The sequence below is a fragment of the Anolis sagrei genome, chromosome 4, assembly GCF_037176765.1.
Source record: "Anolis sagrei isolate rAnoSag1 chromosome 4, rAnoSag1.mat, whole genome shotgun sequence".
In the NCBI taxonomy this organism is placed as follows: Eukaryota; Metazoa; Chordata; class Lepidosauria; order Squamata; family Dactyloidae; genus Anolis; species Anolis sagrei.
Window position 1 is genome coordinate 130,842,649 of NC_090024.1, and position 13,974 is coordinate 130,856,622.

The 13,974-nt window shown below is 37.7% G+C and overlaps 1 protein-coding gene across 1 annotated transcript; it reads left to right on the forward strand.

Moving 5' to 3' along the window:
* The first annotated feature begins 327 nt into the window (after positions 1–327).
* Positions 328–13,620, forward strand: NTMT2 (N-terminal Xaa-Pro-Lys N-methyltransferase 2). The gene is made up of 4 exons (XM_067467660.1): positions 328–663; positions 4,473–4,648; positions 11,824–12,073; positions 12,815–13,620. Exons 1-4 carry the CDS (start codon positions 501–503, stop codon positions 13,102–13,104), a joined length of 879 nt encoding a protein of 292 aa, XP_067323761.1. The 5' UTR covers positions 328–500; the 3' UTR covers positions 13,105–13,620.
* The last annotated feature ends 354 nt before the right edge of the window (positions 13,621–13,974 follow it).

Consider the following 13,974-nt stretch of genomic DNA (forward strand, 5'->3'; position numbering starts at 1 on the left):
TTATGCTGCTTGCTCTCCCCTTTCACTACAGAGCACGGAGAGAAATTGATATGCATCGTGTAATAGGCTCAATGACCAAAGGGAAGACCAAGCGGTGTACGACGGGAAATTGCCCCATCCGATGAGGTCATAAATATTAGTGATTTAAGAGAGAAATGAGATAAGTTTTATATTGGGAAACAACATTACCTTGTATGTTTTTATTAAGACCTTAATTTTTCAGGAAGCAGTTAATGAGATTTTAAACACTAATTAAAGTGACCTATTCGACAGCAGATACACTGTCTAAGCAATCTGGCTTTTTATCACTTCACCGCACCTGCTAGTTCGGAGTGTGACACTTCAGAGATTATTCCGAGCAAGTGTTAGGAGCCACAGGCAAACATACACCCGAATATAGAATGACAGAGATGGCTACGTCTTAAATAACACTGTAGCTCATGGAGAGGACAGACAGGTCCCACTAAGGGTGCCGTCCAGGTAGCTTCTTCCAGAAAACTATGGACAGCAAAGAATATCAGGGAGCCCATTTGGCCTTCAAATCACGCTGGCACAAGACAGATGAGGAACTTTGTAGACATAGTATGTCCTTTGTACTGCACAAGGCAATCCGGAATGATTTTTTCCAGAGTTATCTGTATCTGCTGGAGAAGCTACCACTGGGTGAGTATGCTGAAAAGCGGTATTTGTACTGAGAATCTAAGGCATTGTTGATGGTAGGTGATGCATTCATATTTGCCAATGGAATTAATAAAAACCAGACAATGAATCAATAAAGACAGAAGAAACCATAAACACTAGCACAGCAAAGTATTCTTTTTTCTAGTCCTCCATAGTGCCAAGCAGACATAAAGTGCTTGGTGTCATAAAAAGAAAACCAAGATCAGGAATTTCAATGATATAAGACACTCTATGTAGTCTTACACACAAATCTGCCAGCTACATAGGTCCCCCATGAGTATGGGATAAAATTATTGTAATATTATAATAACAATACATTCAGAACTTAACTACAAATAATTTTTACCTTTACTTTTTTATTTTTGTTAAAATAGAGACACACATTTCTCACCTGTAAAGGAGACCAGAGCTATAAGGTACCTCTTTAGTTTTGCCAGTCCATGAGGAACAGGCAAAACTCCCAATAAAAACAGAGGAAAATGTGTATATTAATAAAGCAAACTATTTTGTCTACACGACATTTTATACTAGCAAGGAGACATAAATGCCCATTGTAATAAAAAGAAGTGGGAAAAGCAAACCAATGACATCTGATGCTATACTTAGTCTTAAATAAAAGTATCTGTGCTACATAATTTTTAGAAATATTGATGGCAGATTAAATATAAGAATTTATTTTCTTAAAAATTTTGTTCATTCTAGAAGAAAAATTCCCATAATACATATTTGATTTTTTTCTGGAGGGGGGGGATAGTTTTGAAAATAAAAGGTGATTTTATCCACCTCCCAGTTCTTCACATCTCTATTACAAATATTTAATCATCAATAAAATTATCATTGAAAATAATATGTCAGTCCAACTGGCCAGGCAATGATTTGCTTGCAGATTATTCATGCAGCTCAAATGAATGAACTTCCTGTATCGATCACAGATTGCAAATCTTGGAAAATAAGATTAAATGGGAGGCCAACAACAAGTCCTAGGTGCTGTAGGTTACCGTATATACTCGAGTATAAGCCAACCTGAATGTAAGCCAAGGCACCTAATTTTACCAGAACAAACTGGGAAAATGGATTGACTCAAGTATAAGCCAAGGGTGGGAAATGCAGCAGCTACTGGTAAATTTCAAAATAAAAAATAGATACCAATAAAATTACATTAATTGAGGCATTAGTGGGTTAAATGTTTTTGAATGTTTACATAAAATTGTAATTTAAGATAAGACTAATTCTGATTAAACCATCATTATAACTTTCTTCAATGTAAATGTGCTTACTGTATCCTTCCAATAATAATAATAGAGTAAAATAATAAATGTAATAATAATAGAGTAAAATGATAAATGTAATAATAATAATAAATAGAATGAAATAATAAATGTAATAATAATAATAATAATAATAATAATAGTAATAAAGTAAAATAAAAAATAACCTTGACTCAACTATAAGCCAAGGGGGACTTTTTAAGCTTAAAAAGGGGGCTGAAAAACTAGGCTTATACTCGAGTATATACAGTATATCTTAGTGGTCACATAAGGAAGTATGCTTCCAGGAATGTTTATTTAGGTTTGATATCTTGTCACCAAATTTCATATACGACTACTCAGAAGTAAGTCCCAACCAGTTCAATAGGATGTACTTGTGAGTAAGTATGAATAGAATTGACATATCAAATAACTGTACTCAAAAGGTTTCAAAGGATTAAGTTGTAGGAGTACAGACTTCCTAAGGACCACAGGAAAAATACTTGTTTCTATGCTTGGATTAAGTCAGTGGTTCTCAACCTTCCTAATGGCATGACCCCTTAATACAGTTCCTCATGTTGTGGTGACCCCAAACCATGAAATGATTTTTGTTGCTACTTCATAGCTGCAATTTTGCTACTGTTATGAATCATAATGTAAATATCTGATATACAGCATATATTTGTATTCACTGGACCAAATTTGGCCCGAATTCCTGATATGCCCAAATTTGAATACTGGTGAGGTTGGGGATTGATTTTGTCATTTGGGAGTTGTAGTAGCTGGGATTTATAGTTCACCTACAATCAAAGAGCCTTCTAAACTCCACCAATGATGGAATTGAACCAAATTTGGCACACAGAACTCCCATGACCAACAGAAAATACTGGAAGGGTTTGGTGGTCATTGATCTTGTGTTTTGGAGTTGTACTTCACCTACATCCAGAGAGCACTGTGGACTCAAACAATGATGGATCTGGACCAAACTTGGCACGGATACTCAATATGCCCAAATGTGAACACTGGTGGGGTTTGGGAGAAAACAACCATGACATTTGGGAGTTATAGTTGCTGGGATTTATGGTTCACCTACAAACAAAGAGCATTCTGAACTCCACTAATGATAGAATTGGGCCAAACTTCCCACACAGAACCCCCATGACCAACAGAAAATACTGTGTTTTCGGATGGTCTTTGGCAACCCCTCTGACACCCCCTCATGACCCTCCCACGAGTCCAAACCCCCAGGTTGAGAAACACTGGATGAAGTGGTCAATGTAGGTGTGCCCTGAAGTGAGAAAAGTAGTAGAGAACAACTCTGGAAGATGGTGTCTGTACAACTTGCTTTAGTTTGCTGCTGAGATTACAAAAGCCTATACTTCTGAAAAGGAGAGCCATCCAGCCACCATATGACCTTGCTGAACTGTATGAGGAGAGTTTTACACTTTTGCTGACTGTGTTTTATGAGAATAGCTTGATAATATTCTCTCTGTTTACCTTAATCTTAAGCCTATTATTCTTCAGCTTGCTATGGCCTATTATTTTTTCTACTTATTACATCTGACTGATCTGTTGAGACTAAATTCCCATCTCGGATTGATTATGATCTGGTACATTTTTCTGCATTTATGAGCTGTTAGGTTTTTTTAGATTTAAAAAAATGTATGTATGTATTTATTTACAAAGACATTTACATATTGCCTTTGAGCACCTCCTACATAAGTGCCCTCAAGGTGGTTTATAACAATAACACCAAATACAAGAAAGAAAAATGAAACTATAGAAACAAATTCATTCATTCACTCATTCATTCATGATTTTTTTACTTTGTTCTATGTCCACCCTGAAGCAGCAATGATTCAATGCTTTATAGCAACATAAAAGCAGATAAGTATACAACACATTGCAAAAGATAGCACAATTAACAGACAAATAAAATTCACTGAAAATCTGGCAGAATAAATATTTCTTCACTGCCCACATAAGAAAAAACTATTAGAAGATATTAACTATGGTGAGCATTACAATTGTTGAAAAGAGAGGTGATTGTATTGCAAACCCCAAAACATAGTTATGCTGTTATGGATCTGAGTTAGAGTCCCTGTAGAATTCCCATTTAGGAATGGCAGAATCAATCTTGAGAAGACAAAGATCAGAGGCGGCCCTAGGTAATTTTCAATGGTAAGCAAACAGTATTTTAGCAACCCCCCTCCCCCCAACCAATCACTGATATATATTTTCTGTTCGTCATGGGAGTTCTGTGTGCCATATTTGGTTCAATTCCATCATTGGTGGAGTTCAGAATGCTCTTGGATTGTAGGTGAACTATACATCCCAGTAACTACAACTCACATATGTGAAGGTCTATTTTCACCCAAGAGCGCCTCAAGAGCGCCCCTGGGCAAAATCAACTATACTGCAAATGCTTACTTTGCGTAATGGGTTGAGCCGCCCCTGACAAAGATAACTGTAAATTTGAGAGTAAAAACTATGCATGTTCAAAATGTTAGTAACTGATAAATTACTGCCCTTATTTCTTTGCAGTCAAACTTTATGCATTGACAAGTGAAGTCATCAATGGTGAAATGCAATTCTATGCCAGAGCCAAAAATTTCTACAAGGAGGTGCCAGCATCAGAAGATGGTATGATGGGAGATTACGTCGAGTTGTCCAGTACAGATACTGAGTCTTCTAGGGAATTCCTTAGGAATTTTGTAGGGGTGAGTTGTCTACTTAAGAGACTTGTGCATATTTGCAGTTCATGTGCAATCCTTTGGATTTCTGATTATGCCTTCGTTTTAGACAAGATCAGTATGAAGTGCACTGCATTCTGTGCTGGACTGGAAAAAAAACTTTTTGAAAGAACTATTATTAAATTTTAAATTTGCATTTCCAAAACCAATCTGTGCCAGTAAGAATCATTCATGCCATTTTATAAAGCCATTTTAATTGTAGTATAATTCTGGCTATGCATGCTGACAATATATTTTTCCAATGACAAAACATGTGATTTATATTTTGAATATGCTAAAATCCTGGGTGGAATTGAATGTTGTGTAGCATGATACATGCAATTAGAATTGAGGAATTGAGTACATGTAACACACACAAACACGCTTCCGCAAAAGAAGATTGCAAAAAGAAGTAGCAGAATTGGAAAATGTGTGCACAAACTCAATCCTATTGACACTGGATTGAACAGAGACTGTATTTTCCTGCCATACTACTCATAATATTAGTTATCACCCCAACCTCATGAGGATTCTCTTCTGCAGTTTATCACATCTTCTTTCTGATTCTCAATTAGCATTATACTACATTCCAGTCACTGCTTCTACCATTCATATAACTATCACCACACTTTGGCTTTAAGCAAGATCCCCCCCCCCCCCGCTCTTTTAATGAAGAGTTAGAACTGAACCATGCCCACATGTTTAATATTTCTACTAGCCGTCCCCTGCCACGCATTGCTGTGGCCCAGTCTGGTGATTTGGAAAATAAAGTAATTAGAAAGTGCTGGTTTCCAATATATTTAATTTCTTTATTCTTGTGGGAAACAGTATTTCTTGCTGTTTCTTTGTCATTGTTGATGTGGAGATAGTCTGGTTTGCCTACTCTGGAACATGCAATATATAATTGTCCATCTTTAGGGATCCCTTTCAAATCTATGATACTATATCTGTGTGTGTGAATCATATATATCTATCTACATCTGTGGCTGGATGACTCTTTGTCAGGAGGGCTTTGATTACGTTTTCTTGCCCTGGTGAAAGGAGTTGGACTGCATGGGCTTAAGTATATTCTATTGGTCATGGGGGTTCTGTGTGGGAACTTTGCCCCAATTCTGTTGTTGGTGGAGTTCAGAATGCTCTTTGATTGTAGGTGAACTATAAATCCAGTAATTACAACTCCCGAATGTCAAGGCCTATTTTCCCCAAACTCCATCTGTGTTCATATTTGGGCATGTGGAATATTTGTGCCAAGTTTGGTCCAGATCCATCATTGTTTGAGTCTTGATGTAGGTGAACTACAACTCTCAAACTCAAGGTCAATGCCCACAAAACCCTTCTGTTGGTCATGGGAGTCCTGTGTGCCACATTTGTTTCATACCATCATTGGTGGAGTTCAGAATACTCTTTGACTGTAGGTGAACTATAAATCCCAGCAACTACAACTCCCAAATGACAAAATCAATTTTTTGAGTGATGATCACTCCTTGGGTTAATAGATGCATTGTGGCCAAATTTGGCAACAATTCGTCTAGTGGTTTTTGCCAGTTATGTTAATCCCACAAACGAACATTACATTTTTATTTATATAGATTCCTATTCACATATATCAACTGTTCATGCATATCATGTAGGCCTGTTCCTTGGCACTTTCATCTGGTTGATGAGTGCCATGGTGTCCAAAAATCCATAAGGACTCCACCCCACTCAGACCCATCGTGAGTGCCATTGGATCCCCCACGTACGACTTAGCAAAATTTCTTGCTGCACAGTTACAAAGCCATATTGGGCTCACTACACACTACATCAAGGACTCAGCCCACTTCATTGAAAAAATCAGCAATCTCAAGCTAAATATCAACGACAAACTGATCAACTTTGATGTAGTGTCTCTATTTACCATGGTCCCGGTAGCAGACACCATGGCACTCATCAACCAGAGGTTCCCAGAAGACATCACAGCTCTGTTTCACCATTGTCTCACCACCAGCTACTTTCAGTGAGACAATGAATTCTACGAACAGAAAGATGGAGTAGCTATGGGGAGCCCTCTCAGCCCGGTCAAAGCTAATTTCTACATGGAACAATTTGAAAAACAAGCCCTTGAAACAGCAACCAAAAAGCCCACTATATGGTTCAGATATGTGGATGACACCTTCACCATTTGGAGCCATGGAGAAGAAGAACTCAATAGGTTTCTGGAACATCTTAACAGCATCCACCCAAACATCCAATTCACAATGGAAAAAGAAAATGAAGGAAGACTGCCTTTTCTAGACGTCCTAGTTATCCGCAAACCAGATCAACAATTGGGTCACACCGTTTACAGAAAACCCACACACACAGATAGATATCTACATGAAAACTCCAACCATCACCCAAGTCAAAAAAGAAGCACCATTAAAGCCTTGGCAGACCGTGCAAAAAGAATCTGCGAACCCCACCTCCTCCAAGATGAACTGAACCACCTCAACTGGGCTCTCCAGGCCAATGGATACTCCACCTCAGACATCAGAAGAGCTGCAAGACCAAGAACAAGCCACGAGAGTAACGATGAAGATCCACCCAGAGGAAAAGTGTTCCTGCCATACATCAAGGGAACCACTGACTGCATAGGGAAGCTGATGAGGAAACACAACATACAAACCACTTACAGACCCACCAAGAAAATCCAACAAATGCTACGTTCAGCAAAGGACAAGAGGGATCCTCTCACCTCTGCAGGAGTCTACCGTATACCATGCAGCTGTGGACAAGTCTACATAGGGACTACCAAACGCAGCACTCAATACCTTACCCCCGGTCCCCCAAAACCCACCCACTTTGCTTTCAATGAATAGTACAACTGGCTCTGGAGTGCAGAATTCCCTTCACTCAGAACACAGTTGTTTTTTAAAGGGACCAGAAAAGTCTGGAAAATCACTGTGAGTTGCCGAAAATAGTGTAAGCATAATGTGGCATGCACGGGCCAATTCCTATCTAAGAGCTAGATTACATCTGTACTAGTACATGGGATCGTATGGAAATGAAAGGAAATCAAAGCAGTGAGTATTTACCTCATATTTCCATATCACCATAATAGAAACATTTGAATCAGAATCTGTGCATTTTACAGAAGAAAGTTCCGCATACACAATTCCTCCAGCCCCACACCCTTTTGTAGTATATGGACTGGATGAATAAGATATTTTCATTTAGAACTTTTTGTATACAATCTCCAGTTAATGCTCAAAGTTTGGCAGCATAGTGGCTAATAGCTAAATCAAGCCAACTGGGTCAGTTGCTGAAGAGTAAGCCAACACTTTTATAAATGTCATTGAACATTTAGCCAGTGGGTCTTCTATACTTTAAATTAGCAGTTGGGTTTAGCTCTTAGTTCAAGCAAATGCATGTCTGCAAAAATATTGATCTCATTAAATTCAATAGTATTTACTCTTGGGTAGTGTGGGCTTGCAAACGGAGCTAGCAAAGGCCTCAATTATTAGTCAATCTATGCTATGTAAAATTGAAATAATGTTAGGAGCCAAAAATTAAGAAAACCACACACCGTTTTAGTGCAAGAATGTTGAAGATTACAATGTATTATATTAAAAAATACTGTGAATGTAAGAGGGGCAATGTCTATGTGTGATCATGCCCTAAATTTTAATAACATCTTATCTCCTAAATTATTAACCTCTCTTTGAAACTTGAAACTTAAAAGCATGTGACATCTTTGGATGGGTTCTTAACCAGTAATATGAAGCCATATGCAAAGCATCAGCAATGATGAAATACTGTTCTCTAAGTAACAGAGAAGCCCGATCTATTTTTGGATCCTGGCATAAGATTCCAGAATACAACTGTTATATTGAATGAATGGGGTTTAAGGAAGTGTAATTTTCTGGTAGAGATCTTACAGTCCTTAGATATGGGTTAAAGACATGTGTCAAAGTCTTTAACCCATATCTGATTATTTGATTTGTTTAAAACCCATGCCCTCTGCTAATATATGTTTGAAGTAGCATAGTTACGTATAAAACTTCATATAAAACAAGGAACAAAACTGTACAATATAATTTTGAGGGGCAATTACAAACTGTGTAAAAACACCAAAAACCCAATTAAACCTACCATCAAAAGCAGGACATGGCAGGGGGCAATGTCAACTTCCTTAGGAGAGTTCTGCAGTTTTGAGTACAGCGGTTGAAAAGGTCTATCATCTAATCACACCGAGGTTGGGGAAAGTCTCATCTGCAAGCAACTTGTAGCCCCTGGACAACACTTTTGCAGCCCCTCAAACCCCATTCCAATTCCCCCAAGCTCCCAGACTCACACAAATTTTATGTTGTTTTCAAATCATGATTTTTTTTGTGGAAAATACTGCCCAGAATAGCCAAAATATGCTCAAATACTCAAAAAAGCCCACCTCTAATCCTCATCGCATTCAAACTTCTGTTATTTTATCTGTTTTCCTTACAAAATGCATCAGTAAGTGATACAATATCACTTCCAGTTGCTATTTTGGAGTGACAAGGATGGTATAGGAGGTGTAAGTTGCACAAATGTTTGAGGCTGGAAAATTTACTTCTTTTCCATGCAGTTGTCCACCCCTGACTTATACCAAATAGAAATATTGTCTCCTAATACATAAAAATGTGTAAAGATATAATAAGACCAATATTTTTAAGGCAGGCAAATATTAATGTGCAGTAAAGTATAGGCCAGCTTTGGGAAATTCACAACTGAAATATAATAATAATAATAATAATAATAATAACAACAATAACAACAATAATAATGTTTTATTGCTATTGTTGTTGTTGTTATTATTATTATTATTAATATTACTACTACTACTACTATTATTACATTTCTTGCCCGGCTCTCCTCACGGCTTGAGGCTGGTTACAAATGTACCCAATTATGTAATTTTATTAAGTATTAGAAATGAATTAAAATATAAACAAATAAATGGCCCTGTTTGAAACCTTACCTTTCTGTTTGTTGTGATTGCTGAAATGGCCTGTGATTATGATTGGAAATTGTCCTTCAGATGTCTTAGCCATAAGCCCTCCATTTGGGACCAAATCAGCACTTTGAATTGTGGCTCAAAACTGCAAACATGTTTTTGAAAAAGTAAAATAAAAGTAAAATAATTTAATATTGCTAGAAACAATAATACTCCAGTCAGACTAAACCAGGAAAGGATTCAAATAAAAAGACTAAAAGGAAAACATTTAAAACATTGCTTACATATTAGCATGAAGTTGAAGGCTTCCTGACAAATCTCAAAATGTTTAATCAGTTTATTTGGAGAATCTCAGTTTCCAGGTTCCTTTTTTATTTACTGTCAGGGTCAATTTTTTGCACAGCATCCACTGAGTCCATCTTCCAATTAATTTTACCACATGGATGGAGGCTCCCTTAAATTACAAGTGGCACTAATATATGAAATATAATATATAATATTAATAATAAACTTTATTTATCTCCCCGAACGGGACTTGGAGCAGCTTACATGATGCCAAGCCCAGTAATACATTACAGCAACATAAAATATAAACAACAAAATAACATCACAATAAAATAGCTAAACCAATCAAGTAAAATCAATAGTACAAAATAACATAATGAAAAATAAAACATAGTGGGTGGGCCAAATGCACGACATAAAGTGATAAAACACTGGATGAGATAGCAATGAAATTATACATTTGTGGGGGAGGAAACTAGATATACTGCAAATCGTTTAAGTTATTTTCTCCAATATTACCTTTTCACTTATAGATTAACTTTTGAGAGAGGGCTAAAATGCAATTTATTTAAGCTTTTGTAATACATTTCATGCCAACTTCCATTTTTTGCTATTTCAGCTCTAGCTGCTGTCGAAAACATTTCAATCACCTCTTTACAGAGTTGCTACAGCTGTCTTTACATGTTCGTCGTTCACTTTCCAAGTCTTCGTTATTTTCTGTTGGCAGCATGGTGTCATCTGCGTATCTTAAATTCTTGATGTTCCCTCCTCTAATTTTCATGCCTCCTTCCTCCGAATCTAATCCTGAACTGGGGAAGGACTGGGTGGGCCTATCAGATAATCTGCTCAGGTAAGTATGCTTCACCCTTGAATGATGACCTCTCAAGGGCAGGGGCATGACACAATTGTTTGTTTAATGTTCTCTTTTAGCTTTAATCTGTAATATTAGCAGTTTGTGGCCTATGTTGTAAACTGCTCCTGGTCATGTTTTTTCACAGAGAATTGAGCTTTTCAATCTCTTGCTTCCAATTAACTGCTGTTCATCCTTTGCTGCTGCCTTCTTGATGCTTTTGTCAGTCCCCCCACCCACTCTCTTTGTCTTCTTCTTTTCCTAATCTAATGGCAGCTATTGCTCTTCTTCCTAACCTTGGCCACTGCACCATTGACATCTGAAATATATGTTTCTTCTGTCCCTATAACCCATCTCGTCTTACAGGTCCAGGGATTTTGAACAGGGAACATGCTGCTAGTGTTTACTCAGTCAGGCACATGCCCCTGATACTGGGACAACAGAGTTCAAATCCATTATCTGCAGAAGTGTTGTTACCCCCCCCCCCCCCCCCGACTCTTTTCCACCACTGTTTTGTCCTGCCAAGACATTTTAATTTGTGATGGTGGTGCTGGCTTTGTCATTGCAGAATGGGCAAGCAAGTGCAAACAGTGCTAAGGAAGTGAAGCCATTGCCATCTGAACAACCATTCTAAGTGGAATGAGTATGTATGGGCTGAGGAAGATACACTTATCCAAAACTACACTCAACACTAATAAGAAATCTCTATATATGAGATGAGTTATTAATTTGTGTTGGGGATACAGCTGATGCCCATTGCCTTTCAAGCATGCTATTGTCCTAATATGAATCAGACTGCTCTGCCACTACTTTCTGAAAATTACCAAACATAACTTACCATTATATTACAGTAATATTGGGTTTGTCCCTACAATGTAAATCAGAAAATCTTCAGGGTGAATTTGCAAGGTAATGTTACACAACATAGATTTGCTCAGTTCTCGCCACTGAACTCTAATTGAGGATAATGCTGCCCTATCTTACAAGAAGGAGTTGCAAAGACTACCAAGACAATGCATGTGAACAGTTAAAATGTTTCAATATATTATTAATTACTATTTTTATTGATACTCTCTATAGGGACCCGGTAAAGCTGGCACTGATTTTGCCCTTGACTGTGGGTCAGGCATTGGAAGAGTCAGCAAATATGTTCTCCTTCCCTTCTTTGAGCATGTGGAGCTGGTGGACATGATGGAGAATTTTCTGACTGAAGCTCAGAACTACTTAAGGGGTCAAAAACACAAAGTCAACATGTACTATTGCAGCAGCCTCCAGCAATTTACTCCTACACCCCAAAAATATGATGTAATCTGGATTCAGTGGGTTTCAGGTCAGTTGTAAAAATATGTAAAGATCAATGCACGAGACAAATTGGCAGAGCATATTCCCAGCCATGCTGACAAGTAATCCAGACTGTATACAATAGCTAAAATATCTATGGATCCAATCATAGCATTAAAAAATTACTTATTGGGATAGAAATCCCAGTACTGACAAGAATAGCTTTCTAGACTGTGCCAGAATTTGAGACATCTGTCAAATCCACCAACTATATCAAATATTCAAACCAAGGAGAAGGCCTCCACTTTGCTTTGTACCATGAACACATTATTACACAGGTTATGTCATGAACAGTAGGTGTAGACCCAGGCCTGCTAAACAAGAACAAGAGCTAGTTAAGGATGGATCGAGAAGATCCTGTTCAACATGTCTGAATGAATAATAAGTGTACATAATGTGATGTCTATATCAGAATATTGGAAATGAATCTGGGTCATAGCATAGAAAGGCATATGTATTCCTATATTAGATGTTGTTGGAGTTATGTATTATATATGAGTGTGGGGGGTATATGTCATCCTGATTCATGGCAAGTGACCCCAAAGTGCAACAGCAAGAACCTAAAAACATCTGTTGTGTGTTTTCAAGTAGTTAGAGGTGATCCTAAGTCTAAGGTTTAGGGCAGGGGCTGGGTAAACGACCTTGGAAGGCCACGTTTGGCCCACGGGCCTTAGTCTGGGGACCCCTTCTCCAAGAGATACCGTCTTGATCTATTTTATGTTTCTTGCAGGAAACCTGACAGATAAGGATTTGCTAAGTTTTTTTATCCGTTGCCAGAATGGCTTAAAGGAAAATGGAATTATCATCTTGAAGGACAATGTGGCTCGGGAAGGCTGTGTCCTGGACCCATTGGATAGCAGTGTCATTCGAGATCTGAGCATCCTCAGCAGCCTCATTGTAAAGAGTGGACTCACCATCCTGAGACAAGAAAAACAAGAGGGATTCCCCGAGCAGTGTGTACCTATCTGGATGATAGCCATGCAGAAGAATGGTGGCCAAACCAGAAATGGGATGTTGTAGTAAGCCTTAATACGAAGCATAAAGGCTGTTGAAATGGGACTAAAACAAAGTGAACAAGCATCAGAGATAGGAAATAATAAAATCAAAACATCATCCTTAAATTTATTGCATAATTCCTCCAAGGAATATGCCCCCCTCCCCCCAGCAAATTAGAAGGTAGTCTATATTAGTTCAAGAGATAGCAATTGCAGCCCAGGATCACCAAAGTGAATGTCATGATTGAGATGGGTAAGAGGTATAGGGGACCCTTGAAACCTATGCCGCAAAAGTGTGTGTTTGAAAATGCATCGTAACTGTATTTGTTGTATTTTAACTGTATTTTTAACCTGTCACATACAGACTGTTTTATTTGTTGTTGTTTTTTTAATTTTTGTATTTGCTTTGTTTTAAATTGATCAAAGTGTGTGGCTGCTAGCTGCCTTGAGTCCCTTCAGGGGGAAAGGTGAGCTATAAATAAAGTTGTTAATAATAATAATAATAACTACTCATGCTAAAATAAAGGTAGTCCTAAAGGTATTGCCACAGTCCTTTTCTTCTCTCCACTTTCCTCCATATTTATAGTGCAAGAAACTGATATGGATGCTTCTTTGAAAACTGGTACACAACACAACCTTAATTCCTTAAACACTCAATCCTCAGTGTTCCAATGGGATCATAAGTAGTGAATTTAAGGCACCTTGAATCCCACCTTGAGATAAAAGATGGATATTTATTCAATAAATAAATAAATAAATAAATGAGATTACATACTTGAGTTTACAATTGGTAACTGATTTTTGGATCCATACTGTGTAATTACTGGAGCCATTAGTAATAGACTGCCCCTTGTGTTCTCTCTGTGTGGGTTGTTAAATAAACAGCAGCCTTACC

Bases quoted from the DNA above. Each gene is read 5' to 3' on its own strand.
- NTMT2 (XM_067467660.1), top strand. From the start codon at position 501: ATGGACAGCAAAGAATATCAGGGAGCCCATTTGGCCTTCAAATCACGC. The intron at 664-4,472 runs GTGAGTATGCTG...ATTTCTTTGCAG, and splicing joins GCTGGAGAAGCTACCACTGG to TCAAACTTTATGCATTGACA. The intron at 12,074-12,814 runs GTCAGTTGTAAA...TGTTTCTTGCAG, and splicing joins CTGGATTCAGTGGGTTTCAG to GAAACCTGACAGATAAGGAT.